This window comes from Tursiops truncatus, chromosome 21 (assembly GCF_011762595.2).
Source record: "Tursiops truncatus isolate mTurTru1 chromosome 21, mTurTru1.mat.Y, whole genome shotgun sequence".
In the NCBI taxonomy this organism is placed as follows: Eukaryota; Metazoa; Chordata; class Mammalia; order Artiodactyla; family Delphinidae; genus Tursiops; species Tursiops truncatus.
Window position 1 is genome coordinate 21,711,200 of NC_047054.1, and position 26,668 is coordinate 21,737,867.

The 26,668-nt window shown below is 46.1% G+C and overlaps 1 protein-coding gene and 1 non-coding gene across 7 annotated transcripts in view; one reads left to right on the plus strand and one right to left on the minus strand.

Annotated features, from left to right (window-relative positions):
* Positions 1–19,146, minus strand: part of MFHAS1 (multifunctional ROCO family signaling regulator 1) — a 109,926-nt gene extending 90,780 nt beyond the window's left edge. For all 6 annotated transcript variants that reach the window (XM_019921352.3, XM_033848885.2, XM_019921346.3 and 3 more), the window contains exon 1: positions 16,147–19,146. In XM_019921352.3, the coding sequence (XP_019776911.2) occupies positions 16,147–19,144 (2,998 nt within the window). In that variant the 5' untranslated portion in view covers positions 19,145–19,146. The remainder of the gene's footprint in view (positions 1–16,146) is intronic.
* On the plus strand, positions 3,267–3,401 carry LOC117310081 (small nucleolar RNA SNORA1). The gene has a single exon (XR_004524337.1). It is a non-coding gene; the product is annotated as a small nucleolar RNA SNORA1 (small nucleolar RNA).
* Positions 19,147–26,668: the final 7,522 nt, after the last annotated feature.

Here is a 26,668-nt window from a genome sequence, read left to right on the forward strand (position 1 = left end):
GAGAGACAGTATAGGGTGGTGGCAGAGAACGTAGGTTCTGGAGGACAGCCTGGGCCCTGCCACACGTACCCAACCAAGTTCCTCCCCTGGAAACAGGGATCATGAGCTAACATGGAGTGGGCTGGCCAAGAAGTTCGTTCGGGTTTTTCATCGCATCTTAAGGAAAACCCTGAACGAACTTTTTGGCCAACCCAATACTATGTGGTAAAAACTACTCTGGACCCTTGGCGTGCATGAATTCGTTTAAATACTCATAACATCTGAGGAGGCTGTGATAGCAAGAGCGAATGCTTAGGAAGTGTTAGAATTATTTCTCCTCATTCACAGATGAAGAAACTGAGGTTCAGGGTGGCTTTCCAGAGATCCAGGCTTCTTTCCTCCCTAATCCACTGGCTTGGAAAGATAAAAGATGTAAGGCCTCTTGCTCTGATGCTGGTTTAGCATAACACAAGAAATGGCAATATTCATCTCTAGCTATAGTTAAAGGGACATTTTTTCCAATATCACCCTCCGTAGGAAACTATGTAGACTCCTTGGGATAAAGATCTGTCCCATTACAGAAATTAGCTAAGTCAGAGGAGTAGGAAGCAGAAAGGTATTCGTACTTTCAGTAGCACACACCCAGATTCCAAGCATTATCAGATTGCGCCCGGTGTGCACCTGAGTCCTTAGAAGGCGAGAGAGCGTGCTTGTCGCATGGATGCGAACAAAGGCACCGACACACCACTAGATTCTGCAAAAGCAAATATTTGTCTACAACCAAAGAACGAGGGTCCTTTTCTAACAAAGAACAATGTACACCATTCTAATTCCTGATTCTTCCTCCTGCTTGACAGCGGGCTCTGATTTCAATGGAAATCCCCCCACGAATAAACATGTCTTGAATCCCAGATGGCAAAATAAATCAGAAGATTTATGGACTGTAAAAAGGGATGACATGAGTGATCCAACCTTCATGGAACACCTGGGACCGGGTGTGCAGCAGCTTTTCAATTCCTGGAAACAGTCACCTGTTTTTTTTGGCTCAGCAAAAAAATTTTAACAGCCCTGGTAATCAACAAGACGCCATCATCTGGGACGCTATCTGGGTGAGATTTTAATGCTATGCCCTGTCACACAGTCAAGGCTCAGCGGCATCAACAGTTTTCAAGAAGTGGTTGAGAGGTTAACACAGACCCGATAAACTCTGTGTGGCTACAGGAAAGCCTGGTCCAAGAGCCCCAAAGGCAAATTCCTGAAACGACCAAATAGAAAACTAGTGAATTTTCCTTCTCCCTACACCAAGAGTAAAAAGATGGAAACAAGGTACTAGCCAGTGGGAATGCACACTACATTATACAGTGACCAGAGGGTGAGCATGTGTGTTTTTCTCGGGGAGGGGAGAAGGCATGCATAGCCGCAGAGGCTTAATAAAAGAAAGAAATTCAAAAGAACACCTGCCCCAAACTAGAGGGGGGCACAACCAGGGCCATGCCACTCACTAGCCATCTGGGGGTGAGTAGTGTCAGTAAAGGAGACAGATGCATCCTCCTACAGGGGCTTCGCATCTCATTTTTTGTTTCTGTAACCTGGACACGAAATGACCCAGCTCTCAGGAGACCAGTGAGCTGTTTGGGGCGTCACAGCGTTCTAGAAAATTCCCATCTCTCTTTTTAGCTCTTCCCCATGTGATTCACCTGTAACAAGCCCCCTGAATCAAAGGCACCTCAGCTATGCCATGTCGATGTACAGCTAAGGTGAGTCAAGAATCCCAGCCAATATTTGCTTGAATAACATATTCAGAAAACGTGGCTTCCTCTTTCCCTCCATGCTGTCTGAACCAATCTGGACATTTACTATAAGAAGGAGGATTTTAAAGACCAAACACTTCATTGGACCCTGTGAACAATCTCTTTTCTCCAAGAACCTGACTGATGATGATTTTGTTTGCTTTAAGCAAAATACACAACTAAGTAGCTTTTTAAACACACAAGCCACTCTACCAGGATTTAATTGTTTACTGTTCTTCCAGGTCAAACACATTTTAGTGGGCTGGGTTAGACCCATTCTTTATTCATGACACACACACACAGAGAAGCAGACAGTTCGGATAATCTCTTAAATTTTGACCCCTACTGGTCCCAGGATAAAATATCCAGGGCACATCTGTGCATAACACACGAAGCTGAGGTCTAGAAAATACAATGGTGTGGAACTCTGGGGCTAGTTACAGGGCAGAAGTGAAAACGGCCCCGCTGGCACAGGGGGACTGGCCTCTACATGACAGTTGGGATAGAAAGGCATGTTTCTACCAAGCAATGTTTTGAGCCAATGAGATACGGTTCATTATCAATTATTTTTCATTAATGTCTCCCATGGACACAGCACTATTCGTGCTGCCACTGTCTTATTTTGATCAGTGGTATATTTATCTGAAGACACGCGAGATTTGTAATTATTGCTATGTATGTCTAAACATTACATCATGTTATAATGGATGAATTAAGCTGGGAAATGCATAATTATGCTGCAAACAATGGTATTCCACTAGGCATCACAGAAGCCAATTAAAAAGATTACCCTTATTTTAAATGACAGAGTTAAGCTTTTATCATTCCCAAGCCCCTTTTTAAGTCCCATCATTTGACTCAGAGATTTGTCTTTTTCTTAATTGCATCTCAACAGTGTCCTGAACACAAAGAGGGGTCACCAACCCTGAAGGAAATAAAATTCTGGAAGGTGGAGAACTTAGTTTAAAATCTATAAAATAGGGCTTCCCTGGTGGCGCAGTGGTTGAGAGTCCGCCTGCCGATGCAGGGGACACGGGTTCATGCCCCGGTCTGGGATGATCCCACATGCCGCGGAGCGGCTGGCCCCATGAGCCATGGCCACTGAGCTTGTGCGTCCGGAGCCTGTGCTCCGCAATGGGAGAGGCCACAACAGTGGCCAACAGCCCGCGTACCGAGAAAAAAAAAAAAAAAATCTATAAAATAATCTGGAAAGAACCAAAGGTCTGTCAATATAGGACTAACTAAACAGTACATCCATTGGTAGAATATTATGCTATATGTGTATGTACACACACACAATAGGTTTATAACTGCTCATATGGAAACATCTCCAAAATATATTTTACGTGACCAAAAGCAAGGTGCTGAGCAATGACTACAGCAGACTACCTGATTGGCTCCTTCCCTCCAGAAGCACCTGACTTACAGCTGTGGCTGCATAGCACTGTGAGTACACTAAACGCCAGGGAACTGTTCACTGTAAAATGGTTCATTTCAAGCTTCATTCTAGATGCAAATGGGAACTGTTGTGCATGGTGTCCAGATATTACTGATGCGGCCACACTGAGACACAGGATTTGTTTCCATCACAGTAAGTTTATTGCAGTGGTGACAAGGAGACCTGTAACATGTTTTGCTAGGCTCGTGAGTGAAAACTGGATGTCACAAACCTTTTCAATATTAGAAATGATGAAGGAACAATATATTTTAGATCATCTGCCAAAATATTAATGTACTTCCTACAATTTAACTTCCAGGGGCCTAAAGTAAATTGCTTGAAGAAACTGGAACCCAAAGATTACAGGTGGGGAATTTTTGAAGCATCTCCTATTCAAGTAGAGATCAAAGAATCCCAACTAAACACAATTGTGGACTTACTAATATGACAACTGTGGTCTGAGCAAAAGTTCTTTTTAAAAGGACTATCTTGAAGATTATGACTCAAACATTGAGGAACTAAGGTGATTGGCAGTGGAGGGAATCATAACGCGAATTCTTTAAATAAAATTTTGACTTTAATTTTGCCTATGTTACTCATTAAAAAAAAACAAAAAACTTTACATTAAAAGAAAACGGTTGGGGGCTTCCCTGGTGGCGCAGTGGTTGAGAGTCCAGCTGCCAATGCAGGGGACATGGGTTCGTGCCCCGGTCCGGGAAGATCCCACATGCCACGGAGCGGCTAAGCCCGTGAGCCATGGTCGCTAAGCCTGCGCGTCCGGAGCCTGTGCTCCGCAACGGGAGAGGCCACAACAGTGAGAGGCCCGCGTATCGCAAAAAAAAAAAAAAAAAAAGAAAGAAAACGGTTGGGCTTCCCTGGTGGCACAGTGGTTGAGAATCTACCTGCCAGGGGACACGGGTTCCAGCCCTGGTCCGGGAAGATCCCACATGCCTCGGAGCAACTAGGCCCGTGAGCCACAACTACTGAGCCTGCGTGTCTGGAGCCTGTGCTCCGCAACATGAGAGACCGCGATAGTGAGAGGCCCGCGCACCGTGATAAAGAGTGGCCCCCACTTGCCACAACTAGAGAAAGCCCTCACACAGAAATGAAAACCCAACACAGCCAAAAATAATTTTTTTTTAAAAAAAGGTTAATTTCGGGCTTCCCTGGCGGCGCAGTGGTTGAGAGTCCGCCTGCCGATGCAGGGGACGCGGGTTCGTGCCCCGGTCCGGGAAGATCCCACATGCTGCGGAGCGGCTGGGCTCGTGAGCCATGGCGGCTGAGCCTGCGCTCCGCAACTGGAGAGGCCACGGCAGTGAGAGGCCCGCGTACAGAAAAAAAAAAAAAAAAAAAAAGGTTAATTTCATGTATGTGAATTTCACCTGGATAAAAAGGAGGAAGAGGAGGAAGAAAGCAGCAGGGCTAGACTCGGTAAGCCACCCCACCCAAAAAGCAGAAAGGCAGGCACAAAACAGGGAACCCTCAAAGAGCAGTCTTGATACAACTTAACACAACAACTTACACAACTTAACACAACTTCCTTTCCTCCTTGCCCTTCTCCTAAGCACCCTTGTGCACAGATTTGCAAAAGCGAAGGAAACAGCTGGGACAGCCCGGGTGCCTAGGGCTGCCAGTCCAGGGCAGGAAGTTCCTTCCTGAGGCGGTCAAACAGGCTCCAGGCTCGCGATGGCCATGCGAACCCACCTCAGTAACTCACCAGGACCCGAACGCCTCTCCCCTGCTCCCATGCTCCCCACTCCCACTTTCTTTCGCCTTCAGTATTCCTTGCCATCTGTAAACCGACAGCTAAAGAGAAAGAAGTTTGCTGATGGTTTTTCGCTAATTTACTCTTTAAGAAACAAGGCATCACTATTTGCAGCTAAGAGATTAGGTCGAGGAAGGAAAAATGAGAAAATGTTTTCTTGCATTCTGCGCCAAAAATAAAAATAACTGAAAATGTTTTCTCCTTGCTCTCCATGAATAAGTCAGGCCCGCTGGCAGTGGTGTCTGGGAGTTGTTACCACAGAGTATAGCACACACGAACCATCGCTGCGTTCGTTCCGGCCAGCAACTCTTCTACGGTCTCCCCTGAACTCAAACCAGCAAGAAACCTGGAAGGAGCTTCTGGAAAGCAACAGCACTTGGAAGAAGGCAAAACAGCTGGGACACACCACGGAAAACACCTTCTTTCCTGCATTGCCACCATCAGACCTTCACTCTCCTTACCATTTATACTTTCCCACTTCTTAAGGCCAATGTCAAGGAAGGGTAGGGGGCTAGTTAGAAAGAAAGAGCTATGACATGGAACAGAATAAAGAAAAATGAGTGAAAAGAAAGGAAGACAGCCTAAGAGACCTCTGGGACAACATTAAACACAACAACATTCGCATTATAGGGGTCCCAGAAGGAAGAGAGAGAAAGGACCAGAGAAAATATTTGAAGAGATTACAGTCGAAAACTTCCCTAACATGGGAAAGGAAATAGCCACCCAAGTTCAGGAAGGGCACAGAGTCCCAGGCAGGATAAACTCAAGGAGAAACATGCCGAGACACATAGTACTCAAATTGGCAAAAATTAAAGACAAAGAAACACTATTGAAAGCAACAAGGGAAAAACAACAAATAACATACAAGGGAACTCCCATAAGGTTAACAGCTGATTTCTCAGCAGAAACTCTACAAGCCAGAAGGGAGTGGCATGACATACTTAAAGTGATGAAAGGGAAGAACCTACAACCAAGATTACTCTACCCAGCAAGGATCTCATTCAGATTCGATAGAGAAATCAAAAGCTTTACAGACAAGCAAAAGCTAAGAGAATTCAGCACCACCAAACCAGCTCTACAACAAATGCTAAAGGAACTTCTCTAAGTGGGAAACAAAAGAGAAGAAAAGGACCTACAAAAACAATCCCAAAACAATTAAGAAAATGGTTAACAGGAACATGCATCCAATAATGACCTTGAATGTAAATGGATTAAATGCCCCAGCCAAAAGACACAGACGGGCTGAATGGATATAAAAACAAGACGCATATATATGCCGTCTACAATAGACCCAATTCAGACCTAGGGACACATACAGGCTGAAAGTGAGGGGATGGAAAAAGATATTCCATGAAAATGGAAATCAAAAGAAAGCTGGAGTTGCAATACTATCAGGTAAAATAGACTTTAAAATAAAGAATGTTACAAGAGACAAGGAAGGGGACTTCCCTGGTGGCGCAGTGGTTAAGAATCTGCCTGCCAATGCAGGGGATACGGGTTCGAGCCCTGGTTCGGGAAGATCCCACATGCCGCGGAGCAACTAAGCCCGTGTGCCACAACTATTGAACCTGAGCTCTTGAGCCCACCAGCCACAACTACTGAGCCCACATGCCACAACTACTGAAGCCCATACGCCTAGAGCCCATGCTCCGCAACGAGAAGCCACTGCAGTGAGAAACCCACACACCGCAACAAAGAATAGCCCCCACTCGCCGCAACTAGAGAAAGCCCACACACAGCAACGAAGACCCAACACAGCCAAAAATAAATAAATAAATAAATAAATTTATTAAAAAAAGAGACAAGGAAGGACACTACATAATGATCAAGGGATCAATCCAAGAAGAAGATATAACAATTATAAATATATATGCACCCAACATAGGAGGACCTCAATACATAAGGCAACTGCTAACAGGTATAAGAGAGGAAATCACAACAATAGTGGGGGACTTGAACACCTCACTTACACCAATGGACAGACCATCCAAACAGAAAATTAATAAGGAAACACAAGCTTTAAATGACACAGTAGACCAGATAGATTTAATTGATATTTACAGGACATTCCATCCAAAGATAGCAGATTACAGTTTCTTCTCAAGTGCACACAGAACATTCTCCAGGATAGATCACATCTTGGGTCACAAATCAAGCCTTGTTAAATTTAAGAAAACTGAAACCATTTCAAACATCTTTTCTGACCACAACACTAGGCAATTAGAAATCAGTTACAGGGGAAAACACATAAAAAACACAAACACATGGACGCTAAACTATATGTTACTAAATAACCAAGAGATGACTGAAGAAATCAAAGAGGAAAGCAAAAAATACCTAGAGATAAATTACAACGAAAACACCATGATCCAAAACCTACGGGATGTAGCAAAAGCGGTGCTAAGAGGGAACTTTATAGCAATACAAGCCTACCTCAAGAAACAAGAAAAACCTCAAATACACAATCTAACCTTACATCTAAAGGAACTAGGGAAAGAAGAACAAACAAAACCCAAAGTTAGTAGATGGAAAGAAATCATAAAGAACAGAGCAGAAATAAATGAAATAGAAACAAAGAAAACAATAGCAAAGATCAGAAAAACTAAAAGCTGGTTCTTTGAGAAGATAAACAAAATGGATAAACCATTAGCCAGACTCATCAAGAAAAAGAGGAAGAGGACTCAACTCAATAAAATTAGAAATGAAAAAGGAGAAGTTACAACAGACACTGCAGAAGTACAAAGCATCCTAAGAGACTACTACAAGCAACTCTATGCCAGTAAAATGGACAACCTGGAAGAAATGGACAAATTCTTAGAAAGGTATAACCTTCCTAGACTGAACCAGGAAGAAATAGAAAATATGAACAGACCAGTCACAAGTAATAATATTGAAACTGTGATTAAAAATCTTCCAACAAACAAAAGTCCAGGACCAGATGGCTTCACAGGTGAATTCTATCAAACATTTAGAAAAGAGCTAACACCCATCCTTCTTAAACTTTTTCAAAATTGCAGAGGAAGGAACACTCCCAAACTCATTCTATGAGGCCACCATCACCCTGATACCAAAACCAGACAAAGATACTACAAAAAAAGAAAATTACAGACCAATATTACTGATGAATATAGATGCAAAAATCCTCAAAATAATACTAGCAAACAGAATCCAAAAACACATTAAAAAGATCATACACCACGATCAAGTGAAATTTATCCCAGGGATGCAAGGATTCGTCAATATACGCAAATCAATCAATGTGATACACCATATTAACAAATTGAAGGAAAACCATGCGATCATCTCAATAGATGCAGAAAAAGCTTTTGACAAAATTCAACATCCATTTATGATAAAAACTCTCCAGAAAGTGAGCATAGAGGGAACCTACCTCAACATAATAAAAGCCATATACGACAAACGCACAGCAAACATCGTTCTCAATGGTAAAAAACTGAATGCATTTCCTCTAAGATCAGGAACAAGACAAGGATGTCCACTCTCACCACTATTATTCAACATAGTTTTGGAAGTCCTAGCCACGGCAATCAAAGAAGAAAAAGAAATAAAAGGAATACAAATTGGAAAAGAAGTAAAACTATCACTGTTTGCAGATGACATGAAACTATACATAGAGAATCCTAAAGATGCCACCAGACAACTACTAAAGCTAATCAATGAATTTGGTAAAGTAGCAGGATACAAAATTAATGCACAGAAATCTCTTGCATTACTATACACTAATGATGAAAAATCTGAAAGAGAAATTAAGGAAACACTCCCATTTACCATTGCAACAAAAAGAATAAAATACCAAGAATAAACCTACCTAGGGAGACAAAAGACCTGTATGCAGAAAACTATAACACACTGATGAAATAAAGATGATACAAACAGATGGAGAGATACACCATGTTCTTGGATTGGAAGAATCAATATTGTGAAAATGACTATACTACCCAAAGCAATCTACGGATAAATTACCAATGGCATTTTTCACAGAGCTAGAACAAAAAAATCTTAAAATTTGTATGGAGACACAAAAGACCCCGAATAGCCAAAGCAGTCTTGAGGGAAAAAAACAGAGCTGGAGGAATCAGACTTCCTGACTTCCGACTATACTACAAAGCTACAGTAATCAACACAATATGGTGCTGGCACAAAAACAGAAATATAGATCAATGGAAGAGGATAGAAAGCCCAGAGATAAACCCACGCACCTATGGTCAACTAATCTATGACAAAGGAGGCAAGGATATTCAGTGGAGAAAAGACAGTCTCTTCAATAAGTGGTGCTGGGAAAACTGGACAGCTACATGTAAAAGAATGAAATTAGAACACTACCTAACACCATAAACAAATAAACTCCAGATGGATTAGAGACCTAAATGTAAGACTGGACACTATAAAACTCTTAGAGGAAAACACAGGAAGAACACTCTTTGACATAAATCGCAGCAAGGTCTTTTTTGATCCACCTCCTAAAGTAATGGAAATAAAAACAAAAATAAACAAATGGGACCTAATGAAACTTAAAAGCTTTTGCAAAGCAAAGGAAACTACAAACAAGATGAAAAGAAAACCCTCAGAATGGGAGAAAATATTTGCAAACGAATCAATGGACAAAGGATTAATCTCCACAATATATAAACAGCTTATGCAGCTCAATATTAAAAGGACAAACAATCAATCCAAAAATGGGCAGAAGACCTAAATAGACATTTCTCCAAAAGACATACAGATGGCCAAGAAGCACATGAAAAGCTGCTCAACATCACTAATTATTAGAGAAATGCAAATCAAAACTACAATGATGTATCACCTCACACTAGTTAGAATGGGCATCATCAGAAAATCTACAAACAACAAATGTTGGAGAGGGTGTGGAGAAAAGGGAACCCTCTTGCACTGTTGGTGGGGAATCTAAATTGATACAGCCACTATGGAGAAGAGTATGGAGGTTTCTTAAAAAACTAAAACTACAATTACCATATGATCCAGCAATCCCACTACTGGGCATATACCCCGAGAAAACCATAATTCAAAAAGACACATGCACCCCAATGTTCACTGAAGCACTATTTACAATAGCCAGGTCATGGAAGCAATCTAAATGCCCATCGACAGAGGAATGGATAAAGAAGATGTGGTACATATATACAATGGAATATTACTCAGCCATAAAAAGGAACAAAATTGGTCATTTGTTGAGATGTGGATGGATCTAGAGACTGTCATACAGAGTGAAGTAACTCAGAAAAAAACAATATCATATATTAACGCATATATGTGGAACCTAGAAAAATGGTACAGATGAACCGGTTTGCAGGCCAGAAATAGAGACACAGATGTAGAGAACAAACCTATGGACACCAAGGGGGGAAAGTGGACAATGGGGGCGGGGGTAGGCGGGTATGGTGTGATGAATTGGGAGATTGGGATTGACATGTACACACTAATATGTATAAAATGGATAATACAAACCTGCTGTATAAAGAAAATTCAAAAATTCCCAAAAAAATAAAAGAAAAAGGAAAGAAAAAAAGAGCTATGAGACAGGAGGGAGGGGAGTACCCACTACCTCAAGGAGAGTGACTGTGATGTCAGGTAGTGGAAGCTTTCTGTAGCCAACTCCCACCCTTCACTCACCTTCATCCTGATAAGCTGCCCGTCGCCCACTCCTCCCCAATCTCTGTAAGAGTCAGGAGGATGTACACAGAGGGCAGGGATTGATGTGGCAGAAAAATCCCATGGGAAAATTATACATGCTTCTCTTAAAGTACACACTTTGAGGGCTTCCCTGGTGGCACAGTGGTTGAGAGTCCGCCTGCCAGTGCAGGGGACACGGGTTCGTGCCCCGGTGCGGGAAGATCCAACATGCCGCCGAGCGGCTAGGCCCGTGAGCCATGGCCGCTGAGCCTGCGCGTCCGGAGCCTGTGCTCCGCAACGGGAGAGGCCACAACAGTGAGAGGCCCGCGTACCACAAAAAAAAAAAAAAAAAGTACACACTTTGAGATAAAAAACATCACAAGCAACCTAAAAAACACCACTCTGCCAAGGAATCAATTAAGAAACACTAGAATTTTTTGAGTTCTTCAAAAATAACCAATCCGCTTTGAATCCCTTCTACCTGCTCGGCCCTGTGCCAGGCACCATCCAGGGCGCGGTGTGCCGTCACATGAGACATCAGAACTCAGAGAAGTGAGGGTACAACCGCAGAGCAAACTGCCACACCTTTCACGGAGAGGGTCTTGGTGGTTCAAGAAAGACACGTCATCGTACGTATGCTGTGGCTGTCTGAGATGTCTGTCAATCACTCTGGGTTCTACAGGCCATGCAGACTCGAGGCACTAAATTGGGATCCGAAGGGTCAGCTTCACGAGTGCCAGAGCAGGTTTGTGGAAGGCAGGCCAAAATGAGGCCTCCACAGCCCTCCCCACTGAAGTGAAGGTAGCCGGCCCCCAGAGGACAGTAAACCTGACAGCAACCTGACACCTGGTTTTGCAATCAGAGCAGGTGAACCAGGGGAACAGAGACGGGGCTGGGCCTGCCCCAAGCAGAGCCTGAAACACAAACAACTCTCCTCTCCAGCCCCGAAGGGCCTCGGCTGCAGCAGACAAGAGAGGGCAAGAGATGAGACCAGCACTACTGGTCCCCTGCGTTTTAAAAAAAAAAAAAAAGCTCCCTGATGGATGGATGGTCAGATCCTTAATCAAAACACACTCCCATAGAGAGAAGCAAGTTGGTGGGTGAAGGGAGAAATCAACCAGAAATGCTCACTCCCATGTCAGCCATCCCCACCCTCACTTCCTCCAGACACGGTGCGGGGGGGGGGGGGTAACTGCTTTCCTCGACACAGTCTCTCACCTAATGCTCAGAAAAACCCTGTGAAGTACACCCTATACGTGTTCTAGGTGTTCAGATGAAGGAAATGAGTAAGAACTAAAATAGGTGAGGTTTCCTGGAGGATGAGACGAGCAGGTGGCAGAGGACGACACTAAATGTCTGTTAACAAATTAAAAAATACTTTCTCTAGGAAATTCTAAACTTGTGCAGGGATGGACTTGAGAGTTTATTCTAGAGTTTAAAGAATAGGCACCTAATATTCAAAACAATTTGAACACTCCAAAGGCCTTTCAAGTCTTTGAATTCTGTTACGCAGGGAGTTTCTTTCATCCACTGCATGATGAAGGTTTTGATGTTTCTATGAAACAAAGCCCAAGAGAGTTCAAAGAGGCCTCTCCACAAAAACAAAAGCCGAGCAGCGTCAGTATTAATAAAGCCAAACCAGAAAGATATTTAATAACCTTTGCAAAATTAAAAACAATGACTAATTCAATCTAAGCAACTAGGTCATGCTCAAATTCCAGGAACTCTAAAACTGAGATAGAACAAGGCAAGAATTTTGCTTTGCTTCAGTGGTCAAAGTGAAGGGCCCATTCAAGGGCAAGGCCAGTAATACAGTGACGAGGAGAACACCAGAGGGACAAGTGTGGGGGAGGGAAGCTGGGACACAGGACAAAGCGAGATGACTGCAAGAGTACCACCTGGGAATCTGACAGAGTGTGTGACTACCAAAGAAAACAAAAAAGAGATTTCTCACAAAGACCAGTCATCCAGCAGACAGTTGAGAGGCTCTTACAGAAGCCACAAAGCCTCAGGCATGTTTCCTGCTTGGAGGAAGCAAGTGAACAAGCTAATCAAAGAGATATTATGACCTACACAAACAGCTACAGAACAAGGCAAAATTCACTGAGGGCTTCAGAGAGGTACAGAGTGTGTAAGAAATTAAACAAGGACAAAAGGCACTTGACTAGGGAGAAGCGGCAGGGTGCTGAGCAACTGAGTGAATGAAAGGGATCAAATATATAAAAGATCATCTACCAATTCTCTGCCTACTGCTCTGGGTTGCTTTCTAATTATTCTTAAGAGTGACCTTGAATAATTTGGAGAGTAGGATATTTCATGAAAAATCACACGCGGCCCAAGTTCAACTCACCAAGATGCACTCTTCCAATTTAAAAACACACAGCATCCTTTCAAATACTGAAATAGCAGAGCACTAGAATCTCGCTGTGGACCTCCGTCCTCACCTCCACATCTTACATCCGTAGGCCACACATTATCCAACCTCAGGAGCAGTCAGCTCTCCTGGTTTAGATGTCATGTTGGTGGAAAAGAACGAGAGCATAGATAAATATCCCGCAAGAAGAAACTTACTCAAGGCCAAGAACACTCCACAGAGTTCCCTCGTTAAGGAGGAGGCAACCTGGCGGTCAGGTGCTGGCAGTAAAGTTGCAGAAAGTAATAAAGACTCACACCTGACCTGTAGGCTGCATCATGGGCCTTCTTTGAGTTTCCGAAAGCCCCTCTGATCACCCAACCCATTTATCTGAAATGAAACAAACAGGTGACCTCTCTGACACAGTGCTTAGATCTTTTTTACAAGAACTTTTCGAAACAAGTGGCCTGGTGACTAAGGATTTTCCAAAACATTGCATTTCTTTTGTAAATCAAAATAAGAAAAGAGAAATCTAGCGTTATACTTCCCTAGGCCAACTACCTCAGTGCAGCTCAGACCAGAAAATTCAATGTCCCATCCACAGACACAGGGCCAAAATGGGCTTTTCACACACACACACACACACACACACACACACACACACACACACACACACACACACACACACACACACACACACTTACTTTTTAAGATAATGCAACTTTGTTTCTTCCATATAAAATCAAAGGAGACACTTTAATTTCCTATTTAATCTTAATATCTTGAAGCTGAAACAAATTTAACAGTGTTTTTTCACCATTGTATATAAAATTGCTAATTTACAAGATAACCTGACACTTTAATAAAATGTAAAACTAAGTAACCAACTTTTTTCATGTCTCTAAAAAGCAAAATGACTTCTTAAAGAAACAAAAGGCTACCAAGAGATTCAAAGGTTTCTGCTGAGTTACAATATATTTTAATAATCCAGGGACTCATTGAGCATATTTTTAAATGTATGCCCTCACTAACTGAACACCGAACGTTATATGTTTGTTCCTACATCACCTTCTAGCTTTTCATTATTTTAGCTCTTCTCAAATCTTTCAGAATTGTGACAAATACTAACAAATGATGGCTATCACAGAAAATTATGAAAGAGGAAAATGTGGTTTTTTCTTTGTCTTCTTAATGTAATAAATGTACTATAATCATCTTTTCCCGCTACTCTGTACCCTCTGCTGCTTTTGACAGAAATCAATCCTGAACGAAGCAAAAAAGATAATTTCTTTCTCTGACCATGAACAAGACAGAAACCTACAGTCCATATTATAAAAACAGCTGATGAGTTATTCCTACTCACTACATAAGATAATTTGACAATTTTCAATCATTTAATTGCTTTTTACGTTGAGAAAGCCACCTCTTCCCTATAGCCTGGATCGCAAACCAGGTGACCTCCTTGAAAGACAAAAAGGCAAAACAATAACAAGAGAATGGGGTTGTCTCTGCATCTGGAGACAGCTTGTTTGTGGAATTTATGACTGTTGAAAAATAAAGAGCTGAGATTAGAAAAAAAAAAATCAGCCTCATTGTTTACTCTTCAAAGTTCTTCGAATTCCTCTGCACAGATCCTTACTTGTTCAATAACCTATGTGTTCCCCTTTGTTGTTAATAACACCAGTTTTATTAATGCTCCATCTTTGTGTTAAGAACTGGCTTTAAGTAGCTCGTTCAATAATATGCTCTGTGAATATGTAATTCTCAACCACTTTCTTCAATTTAGTGGCACAATAGAGAAGAATTTTGCTTTCATGAATAAAGACAATGGCAAATATAAAACAAACTGAAAGGGCTACCAACTGTGACGAGACACCAGATAATCATACAGAATGGACAGCTTAATTGACTGGTAACTGGATATGGTGGCTTTTTTCAGCTGATGAATTAAACTCAGCCCAGATCTAGGGCAACAGGGAGATGTTACCTTCGGAAATATTGGTGTCCAATTCCTTCCCGATACTATTACGAGCAGCATTCAGACCAGGACAAAGATGACAGTGGCATACAGTCTTCCGTTTCATCACCCCCCTCAATGTACCCAGAGGTGGGGGACCGAGGGGAGAAACTGGCAGTGATGCTATTATTGGGTTTGTCCTTAGGACACTTGGAATGTTAACTAAGCCTGCTTCACAAAAATCAGAGCTGTTTAGAGAAGAGTTCCAAAGGGTGAAGAAATGGACCCGTTCCCAAATAGACACTTAGATACCAATTAACCAGGCTTGAAAAATCCTACCAGTCCTGGAATTCTCCCACTCACCTGAAACAGTTTAAAAATAAAAATAAAAAAAAAGTCTGCTGGAAAACACTCCCCAAAAGAGGAAAAAAAACCAACAAAAACTCGCGTCAGTTTCTTGTCCCTTCCATCTCTTACAGAGCACCTCCATAAAGCTCCACTCTCTAACACTTAACCAAAACCCGGGCCTTAAGATGTTGGTAAAGCACAAAATTACCCAGAAATACCCAAAAAACTCCCCTTAGAGATTTCAGTAATTGCTCTTTCATACCCTAGAGTGCAGTGGGTGACACAGTGATCCCAGGATTGAGTCATGCCTTACAGACTGACATTTTTGTCTTTACTAATCCATCATTCACCCCGATTACGAAACATTCTTCTCTGGAATTTCTTAAGAAAAAGGAGCAATAATTTCTGCATTATGGTCACACTCTGAACTTAAACAAAAGAATATGAGACTAGACATCTCAAACTCAGAGCACCCCTTCGACATGTGTCTAATAAGCATTATAGCCCAGGGCTCGGCATCAGACACCACTCATCTTCTGTTCAACCATCTGAAATTTCCTTCCAGGAAAGGCGGGCTGAATTGGGAAGAGGGAAAAGGAGATCCGAAATGTTTTGACTGGAACCCACCTTGGAAGTTTGAGTCTTTCTATTAGAAGAGTATGATACATGATACTGGGGACTGTATTCATATAGCTAACGTACTTACTGCCTTTTGCTTGTCCCCAAATCCTCCTCTATTTTCCTTGAAAAGCTTTCCTGGGGAGCCAGTGAGGTTAAGCAAACAGTCTGCCAAAGGAGAAACAAATATCTTCCCAAAATGCATCTTAAAACATACCGCAAGGGAGACACATCCCTCTCCCCTCTTACCTGGGAAAGCGTGTGGATTCGGTGACCCTCTCTTAAGGCACTTAGAACAAAGAATGTGCACAGTGTAGTGCAGTCCAGGCCATTCCTGAAGTAGGACATTCAGTTCCTCTACTAAGGGGGTTATGGCTTGCCATGCCGTCCATATGTTCGGTAAGGATGCGTGGCTGGCAATGGACAGGGTGTCCGGCTGCAGGACCCCCTTGGCAGGTCTGTAACTCACCACCACAGGGACTTTCCCTCTGTATGCAAAGATCTGAAGTTTGCCATCCGACCTGTGCACCACATGGCTGTTGATCTGGACGCTGTAGCGTGCAAACAAGCTGGGTGGAAAGGTGAAGGGAAAACTATATTCAATCTGCAACTGCTCAGCCACAAAGGACTGCCCGGCCAGGTTGGTCCCGTTAATCCAGGCCTCCGCGTGGGGCACCTCGTTCTGCACATAGCACGGGAACTTGTACCAGGCCGTGGACCCATTCAAAGGCTTGCCCTTGGCTTTGTTGAGGCAGTAACAGAGTCCCATCTTCTCCAGCAGCTCCAGCAGGAGCTGCAGGTCCTGCTGAGCCTGGATGTGAGGCTTCAGCAGCAGCCGGATGACGTGGGCCGGCAGGAGCCCATGCAGCAGAAAGCCTTCCACATAATGATGGAGCTGGGTGGCCCGGAGCGCATCCTGGCTTGGGGCGGGCGGCGCCATCAGCGGGGAGCTTCCACCCCGGCTCTCAGCCTCGCCCTCGCCGCTGGTCCCCAGGAGCAGTTTATGCAGCAGCAAGGAAGGATCCCTCTGGAAGAAGACGTTGAGGATGTCGATGAGGCGGGAGAGGTTGTGGAAGACGTGCTCCTTGAGGGCCGGGCTGTCCTCAAAGTAGAGCAGCTTGCCGCTCTCGTGCAGGTAGGAGAGGGCGCTCTGCAGCCGGTCCTCGGTCAGGCCGGCCTGCAGGCCCAGGCGAGCCGAGTCCCACCAGCTGAGCCAGAGCCGCTGCGCCTGAGGGGGCTGGAAGTGCAGCTCCTCCAGCACCTGCCAGGACCGAGGCAGTACTCTGTGGAGGTTGGGGAAGATTTCCCGGTGCTCGGCCACTGAGAGCAGTTTGTCCCGCAGGCGCTGTATATGGCGTGGGTCCCTGCAGCTCACGGGCAGCACAGGGGAGAGGATCTGCAGCCGGTGGTTGAGCAGGTACTGAAAGTGGGCCTTGCGCCGCCGAAGGTTCTTGTCGGACACACCGTAGTAGGCTGCATGGGGGCTGGCGGAGCGGAGCTCAAAGTCCCGGGCCAGTGCCTCATCCACCACCTGGGCCAGCCGGCTCAGCCCCTCAGCGTCATGCTTCTCCTGCAGGGCGATCTGGCGGTGGATGTCCAGACACTTCTCCTCCAGCTCCTGCTCCCCGCAGAGGTCGGCGTGCGTGCCCACAACGCACACCACGGCGTGAGGCACCCGGGCCCCTACCCGATGCAGGAAGGAGCCCACGGTGGTGGGAAAGCGGAGCGGCTCATAGGTGGCCAAGTTCACCACCAGCACATAAAGGGCCCCCGGGGAGAGGAAGAAGGGCTGAATCACCTCATAACTGTCATCCCCGGCTAAGTCATACACGATGAACCGCAGGCCCCGGGAGGCATCCGCTGTCCAGCTGGTCACCTCGATGCCCTTGCTCACGGGAGGAGGTGAAGGCGGGTGGCTCTTCTCCTTGTCCCCTCCTCCTTGGTTCCCCTCCACTCTGTCCTCGGTGAGGCAGCGACGGAGCAGGGTCTTTCCTGCAGCTTTATGGCCCATCAGGAGCAGCTTGAGGCGGGGCTGGACCGCCGGCTGGGAATGAGCCAGCTCCTTCTGGTAAGCTGCGATGTAGGGGATCCCCTTCATACAGACCTCGTAGGGGGGCTGGATCAGCGGGTTGTCCCTGATCTTCCACAGGCCCACCCGGGAGAGCCGGCCAAAGTTGTCTGGCAGCACAGCGATCTGGTTCCCCTGCAGGACCAGCTCCTCCAGGCCCGTGAGCTCCACGATGGAGTCAGGCAGGTAGCGGAGCCGGTTATTATCCAGCCACAGGGTGAGAAGACGGCCCAGGCCCGAGATCAGGGACGGCACGGAAGTGAGCTGGTTGCGACTAAGGTAGAGCTCCTCCAGACCAGCCAGGGGCAGCAGCGCGGCAGGGAACTCCTCCAAGAGGTTGGAAGAGAGGTTGAGCATCTTGAGTCGCTGCAGGCGGCTGAACTGGGCGGGTAAAGCCTGCAGCCCGTTGTTGTCCAGCATGAGGCTCTCCAGGCTGGCCAGCTCGCAGAAGCCGCTGGGCAGGGTGCCAAGCTCGGTCCCGCTCAGCCAGAGGATCTTGAGGGCACGCAGGGCACTGATATCCTCAGGTAGGCCCCGCAGCCGGTTGCTGGACACATCGAGCTCCTCCAGGGCCGCCAGCTGCAGCAGCTGCCACGGAAAAGCCGTGAGCTGGTTGTGGTCCACGTCGAGGGTGCGCAGGCGGGAGAGGCAGGAGAGGGAGTCGGGCAGGTGCGCCAGGCGGTTAAAGCTGACGTCCAGCTCCTCCAGGTGGACCAGCGCACCCAGCTGGGCGGGCAGGGCGGGCAGCTGGTTGTGGCTGAGGTTGAGCTTCCTCAGCTCGCGCAGAGCGCTCACCACCTCGGCGCTTAGGACGCTCAGCCGGTTGTGGCTCACGTCCAGCTCGGTTAGGTGATGGCCCAGCTCGGCCACCGCTGGGGGCAGCCGGGCGAAGCGGTTCCGGCGCAGGACCAGGACGCGGAGGCTGCCCAGCGCCGAGCCCAGCCCGTCGGGCACCTCCTCCAGGCCGTTGTTCCCCAGGTTCAGCACCTCAATGTCCCCGATGTTGGCCGGCAGCACAAGCTGGGGCGCGTCGGGAGAGTCGAGCTGGTCGGTGCCCGGGCAGCCCCCGGCCGCGCTGAGGCTGAGCTGCCGCAGGTTGCTCCGCAGCTTCCTGGCGCGCAGGGCGGCGTCCCGCCACAGCCTCACCGTCTTCAGGTTCCCGCTGTCCGTCCCAGCCATGGCGGGGCCGGGCCGACACCCTCGCGCGGGAGCCCGCAGCTACATGCCGCGCTGCGCCCCGGCGGGCGCCAGTCTCCGGGGCCCTTTCGCTCCCGCTCCTCCCTTCCTACCAGCCCTCGGCGACCGGCGGCGGCGGGTCCTAGCGCAGCCAGCGGCCGGGCGCCCGCAGCTGGGGGGCGGCGGCGACGCGAGCAGCTCCGGGGGTCGCCGGGCGCACGGCGCGGGGGGAGGCGGCGGCCGGCGGGGAGCGCAGCTCGCATTCTCCGGGCTCCCGGGCCAGGGGCGCGCCGGGGCAGCAGGGCCGCCGCCCGCCCGCCGCGCCGCGGAGGATGCCTGCCGCTCCTCCTCCCACTCCGCCCGCCTTCGGCGCCTCGGGGCCAACTCCAGCCCCGCTACCCTTGCCGCCGTGGCCCCGCGGCCCGCAGCGTCGTCGCCTCCGCCTGCTCCACGAGGACGGCGGCGCCCGGCTCCGCGGCGGGCATCCTGTGGACGCAGGGCCGGGCCGCCTCCTGCTCTCCGCTTCCCCAGGCTCCGGCGGGAGCACGAACGCCGCGTCCCCAGCACTGGGAGGGTGCGATCGGGAAGCAGCAGCGCCGCCCGGCGGAGCGGCCCCCACGTGACCGCCGGAGGCGCCGCGTGTTCCCGGCACCGCCCCGGGGGCGGGGGCCACTGACCCGCCTCGGGTGCGGGCTGGGGGCGCCTCGCCCGGTGCAGGCCGGCGGCGTGGACTGCGCTGGGCTGGAGGCGCGCCTGGGGCCCGTCCCGGGTGCAGGGCGCTTGGGTTCGCCTGCGTCTGGCTCTTTGTTGGCCCTGCGCCTCTAATCATATCTTTCTCTTCCTCCCTCTCGTTTCGGATCCCTGGCCTCCCTTACTGATTCCTCATCCCCCTTCCTCTACATCCTCTACATCCACACCCTAGTGGAACTGGCAGCATGCAGGGCCCTGGGTTTCTTTGTAGGAGCTTAAAAGGAGAGTGTGACTAAACAAAAGGAGAAAAGCAGGCAACCGTTCATGCACTTGGTAAATATTTATTGAGGCCCTATTTTGTGCCAGACCGACAGAGACAGAAGGCTCTGAGCAGGCTCCTCACCGGCCTGATTGGGGGGGGGGGGGCACGCACCCTTTTATCTGGGGTATCCCATTCATCCTCCCAACAGCCCCGGAAAACAAATACCATAGCCCCAACTCTATGGTACTTGTTCTGCTGTAGGTTTAAGAAAATGGCAGCTATTTCAAGCAAAATTTGCAGCCCAATGCTCAACTTGAAGGTTTATTTTATTTATTTGTTTGTTTGTTTACTAGTTGAGGAAGTTTCTTTGAAATCACATCTATACTAAGTAAATAATTTCTTCAGAATTTACCCAAACCTTGAAATCTATCAGGCCTCCGAATATCACCTCCATCATTGCCTCCAGCTGGGTTAATAATGAAACACATTGTTTTGAGACACAAAGCCGAATTTAATTGGTTAAATGCACCAGTTAACAGTCGTGGCTCTCCCCTACACATGATGTTGCTGTCATTTGGGGACCCAAATTCAGTGCAGTAGTAATCGTTTGCCTCTTCAAAGAGAGTGACTGAGCACCTCAAGCTGGAAATATGCCCCAGTGATGGTTATCCAGCCTGGGATGGTACATCCTGTAACTGGAGGACGCTCCCGGGGCCAGGTGAATCCCAGATATTCCAAGTACGTTAACAGGGTACAGGTGAGCTGTGTTCACCCTGCAGGGCTTCCTAGAAGATCAAATTGCTCAAGGGTTCCCCAGACCCTCCTGCCCCAAGGAAAATTCTAAATCATCTAGGCCGGCCCTATTATTCTCAGCGGTGGCAACAGGCCCAGAAGAAGCAACCTCCCAACTGACCAGCCAGGTGAAGAGAAGAACCAGGTGTGCTAACTCCCCTTGTGGGGTTACTCCCCTGAGAGCATCACCTTCAAGGTATTCTTGAGTCAGACGCCACCTCCTCCAGGCTTTAGTTCCTGGGGAAGAAGACTGGAGAAGGCATCAGCTCCCTACCCCACGTAGGGTAAACTGAAGTGGTTTGGGTTTGACCTAAATAACCCAGGCTAAACTGCTCCCTTTCAGAAGCTGTCAGAAGATTATATTTCCATCTCAAATGTATTTAAAAACTCTGCTTTTCCTTTGCCAGGAGATAATCTGTAATTTGCTTTATCTGGGTAGGACCAGAGAACACCCCGTTTGGGGCCTCTCACTGGAGCACCGAAGCCTGCTGTGTTTGAGTTTGCTCAGCAGGAACATTCTTTCTGGGCTGTTCAGCCTGCTTGAGCTGTTACAGTCAATATTGTGGGAAGCCTTATTGTAAAGTCTTGTCCAAGAGTTATTTGAAAGTCAGAGAATGCAGTGATAAAATATAACTGGAAAATGATAATGTGTCCAGTATGTTTGTTAAACTCAGGCAAGAAGGATCCTGGCCTCGGCACACAAGCTGGTCCTCCTCTTGCGACACCACACCCCTCGTGGTAAAGTTTCTGATGGGCCAAGGGGTTAATGGATATGCCCCCTCGGCCTTCTGGAACACACTTGGTGTGAAGGACCCTAAATTCCCAGTGCAAACAGCCTGAAGCCTGCTTGGAGAAGGTGGGCAGTATTTCATAGTCATTCAGGAGTTGCTGATGTGGACATCCCTGGGCCTCCAGGGTGTGGCTGGAGCTTGATTGCTCCTGTGAGCCCACAGGTTCCTCACAGAGCCCAGGTTAGGATGAAAGGGGTGTGGGTGAGCCACACTTATTGGCCTGATGTAGCACATTTAAAGATTAGGTGTATGGTAGATGGGCCTCCATTTGTGCTCTTGCCCCAGACCCTGCCAATGTTAAGTGGCCCTGCGTGTGTTGGAGTTTTCCTAAAAGCTAAAAACAATCTCAGTTTGGAGAATAGGGACTCTGATTATTCAAGGTTTTCTTGTCTTACGTATAAAAGATACTGTTGCTTCGAAGTCTTTCTAACACGTTAGACTTCTAAGTTTTTGCCAATTGAATTCCATAAAATGGTATCTCATTTGCATGGCCCTCATCGTTAATGAGGTTGAACATCTCTTTGTATTTTTGTTGGTGCTTATTCTTCTGTAAAAATCTTTGCCCATTTTTCTTTTGCTTTTCTTATTGATTTATGAGAGTTCTTTATGTGTTCTTGTTATTAATCCCTTGCTGTGTTTATGCCAACTTTACTAAGAGTGTCTTTTCATTTTCTTAAAAAAATTTTTTTTTTTGTGGTACGCGGGCCTCTCGCTGCTGTGGCCTCTCCCGTTGCGGAGCACAGGCTCTGGTCGCGCAGGCTCAGCGGCCATGGCTCAGGGGCCCAGCCGCTCCGCGGCATGTAGGATCCTCCCAGACCAGGGCACGAACCCGTGTCCCCTGCATCGGCAGGCGGACTCTCAACCACTGCGCCACCAGGGAAGCCCTAAAAATTTTTTTGATGTAAGAAAGTTCTTAATTTTTTTTAGAAGGCTACCTTTTATTGAGAAAAGAAGGACAATAAAAATACATAAATTTATCTTTCTAAAAAAAAAGAAAGTTCTTAATTTTGATATAATAAAATGTCAGTCTTTTCTTTATTAAAAAATAAAAAAAGGTTTTCTTGTCTTGGATGTTTACCCAATGTCATGGACCCAAGCTATAAACTTTCCAAAACCTTTACGTTTATCCTATTTTTATTATTCTGACACTGTTTTCATTTTAGCTGCTGCCGTATGATTGCAACTGGCTTGCTCCTAGAGTCCAGACCCTCTGCAACGGCAAAAGTCATTTAAAGGAGTGGGAAAGCACATGTATAGAGGCCAGGTCTTGAGCTGGGCCTTAAAAGATGTGGCTAGCTAGAAGGGAGGGTCCTGGACACGTGGGCCAGAGTCTTCCATTAAAATATTTCTCGATAACAGTCTGAATGGCCCAGGTGGCAGGAGTCCTCTGCTCTTGGTAGCAACAAGCTCCAAGTAAGCTTTCCATCCCTGGTTTCTTTTGTTCTGTCTTCAGCACACTAGACTTTCCTCCACCTTGACAGACGTTTTTCTTGCCCCCTAGCTACTGGCTCATTGGTTTACTTCCTTTCCCTGACATCTTACAGAAGTGGTCTCAGGCCGTCTGGAGCCTCTCCGCTGCTGGGTCCCTCCTTGGGCCCAGTAATCTGGCTTCTGTCCCCACTGTGCCAGCAGCACTGTTCTCTGGAAGGTCACCTCACCCTTTTCCCTTTTTTGACCTCCCATCGTTGAAAATGTTAAGCAATTTCCTTTGGAAACTTTCTCCTTTGTCAGCCTGTAGGATATCTGGTGTCATGCTAAAGTTTGGGATTTCCAAAAGAACCCTATAAAGGCTAATTATTTCCTTGTAGGAAAAAAGTTTGCAATTAGAATAAGTGCTACCAAATGAACCTCTATAACTGCATGGACAGACTGTCCAGGATTTGCCTATATATGGATAGCTTCTTAGGAGAGTATTTGGTCATTATGCTTTTTCTGTTTTTATTTATATTACTCCATTTATATTAAAGATATATAATTTGGAAAATAATATATAAGTACCCTTTCCACTGAATTTTAATTTCATCAACCACAACGTAAGTCTTTATTTTAGGGTGACCAACTGTCCCAGCGTGCACAAGACTGAGGGGTTTCCCAGGACAGGAGACATTCTGCACCTAAAACCAGGGCAATCCTAGGAAACTAGTACAGTTAGTTAACCTACTTGGTCTTTATCTTGCTCTCCCTTTACCTTTCAAGAGTTCAGAAAACATAGCTTCCCAGAAATGCAGGACTTTAACTTACTTCAGCTACTTTAGACTTTCAAAATAGTTCTGATTTATTTACTTATGTATTTACTTAGGCTGACCTCATTTTATTGCACTTCACTTTATTGTGCATCACAGACATTGTGTTTTTTACAAATTGAACGTTTGTGGCAACCTTGCCTTGAGCAAGTCTATCAGCGCCATTTTTCCTACAGCATTTGTTCACTTCATGTCTGTGTGTCAAATTTTGGTAATTCTTGCACTATTTCAAACTTTTTCATTATTATATTTGTTATGGTGATCTGTGATCAGTGATCTTTGGTGTTACTCTTGTGTTTGGGGGCATGAACCGCGCTCATATATGATGGTAGACAATAAATGTGTGTGTTCTGACTGCTCCAATGACCAGCCCTTCCCCTGTCTCCCTCTCCTCAGGCCTCCCTGAAACACAGTAATATTGAAATTAGGCCAGTTACTAGCCTTAAAATGGCCTCTAAGTGTTTAAGTGAAACGCAGAGTCGATCGGTGTGATGAACTTCATCACTGTCTTATAAGAAATTGTCACGGCCATCCCAGCCTTCAGTAGCCACCACCCTGATCAGTCAGCAGCATCAGCATCGAGGCAAGACCCTCCACCAGCAAAATGATTAAGACTTGCTGAAGGCTCAGATGATGCTTAGCATTTTTAGCAATAAAGTATTTTTTAATTATGGTACATTCATTGTTTTTTTATACATAATGCTATGCACACTTAAAAGACTACAGTATCGTGTAAACATAACTTTATATGTGTTGGGAAACCAAAAAATGCGTGTGATATTCGCTTTATTGCCGTGGTCTGGAACTGAACCCACAGCATCTCTGAGGTATGCCTGTAAATGCTTACTACTTATCAGAGAGGACATCCATGGGCTTGAGGTTCTAACTAACTTTAGAGTATCAAAACTACCCATCTAGTCTCAAAAGGAAATGTGGCTATTCCTTAAGCCTGCAGTGTAAATGAGACCCGAGGGTGGGCTACAACATTTCATGAGAAAATTTACTTAGTTGTCTCCTTGAAGTCTGGAGAGGCTCAGTATATGCTGCCTTTATCATGAAAATAATAAAAGGGCTTCTCATATTTCTCCTTTCTTATAATTTTAGATCCAGTGAATATTTTGCTTTAAATAAACAATAAGAAAAATGCTCCTTACTATGTGGTTAAAGGTAAGTAAGAGAAAATCCATCTCCATGATTTTCATCAGACCACACCCTTCTTGGATAGAAATCAAGCCTTAAGAATTGATGCGGGGGGGCGGGGGGGCGGGGGGGCTTCCCTGGTGGCGCAGTGGTTAGGAATCCGCCTGCCAATGCAGGGGACACAGGTTCGGGCCCTGGTCTGGGAAGATCCCACATGCCACGGAGCAACTAAGCCTGCGAGCCACAACTGCTGAGCCCACATGCCACAACTACGGAAGCCTGCGTGCCTAGAGCCCGTGCTCCGCAACAAGAGAAGCCACCACAACGAGAAGCCCACGCACCGCAACGAAGAGTAGCCCCCGCTCCCGGCAACTAGAGAAAGCCCAAGTGCAGCAACAAAGACCCAATGCAGCCAAAAATAAAAATAAATTAATTAATTAATTTAAAAAAATGAACTGATGAGGGACAGTTCAGGAAGTGGATCTTCGAGGTGGTGTCAGTTAACTCTTTGATATTGGGCACAACTAACCAGGGTATCTAAGAATCATCACCGGTAATAATAGCTAATATGGATTCAAGGTTTTCTACGCACTCAGGCAAGATGCTGCATGCTTTTCACACAGTATTTCATTTAACCTTCACAACAGCCTTGAACAGCAGGTCCCATCGTTATCCTCCTTTTACAGATGGAGAAAAGTGAAGGCAGAACTATTGAGTGGCAGAATGCAGACTCAAAAAAAGGCAGAGTCCAAAGCTCATGTTTAATTGCTGTGCTATTTCTTGGGGGGCGGGGGTTGGACGGGGGTGTGGGGGGAGGGGAATGGGTCTTAGTTCTCTGTCAGCAGACTGTGTATTTTAAGCTCCGGAGTGTGGTACCAGCTGGAGAGCAGGGCTGAGACTTCCTCTTCAGTAAAAATTGAACTTTGCTCTTACAATATTAAAGAATGTCATATTGGGCAACCAAAAGCTCTAAACAAACGGTATCCCCAAACTACAAGAACTGGATTGAACATGTTATTAAATGTTACAGCAGGAAACAGAATTTCTATGCCATCTGTAGATAAGTTGTATTTGGTCTGTTTGCTTTTTGTTTTAGAGAGAAAGGATTTAATACAAATGTCCATAAAATCTATACTTCAATTAGAGGGCACTTCAGGTTGTCTTTTGAGAAGAGCATTAAAAGAAAGAAAGAAGAAGATGGAAGGCTAAATTATCAATCTAAGATTAGATACAAAGAATCTGACATTTTTGTTTAGGTAAAAAAAAAATCAAACTCCTCACCCCGCTTTCCCTAAATTTAATAAATCTGCTTTGGACTCACCATCTGATTTGAATGCAAGCCAGTTTATATCAGCAATAGCTAAGAAGTCTGAGAGTGGTCATTTAACTACCAACAGGGAACATAAAAAATGTGTTCAAGGCACTGACTCCCCCAGAGAGCAAAGGCAAAATCATACCAATATGTCTGTTGTTTTTTCTTTCCCTTGCTCTCCAGAAAACAGATTTATCTTGGAATGGGCAGCATTAAATTTAACATTGGATCTCTTTGTGTTTCCAGGTCAAGTGGGAACACATATGCTCCCTACTGAGGAAAATAAACTGCAATGTA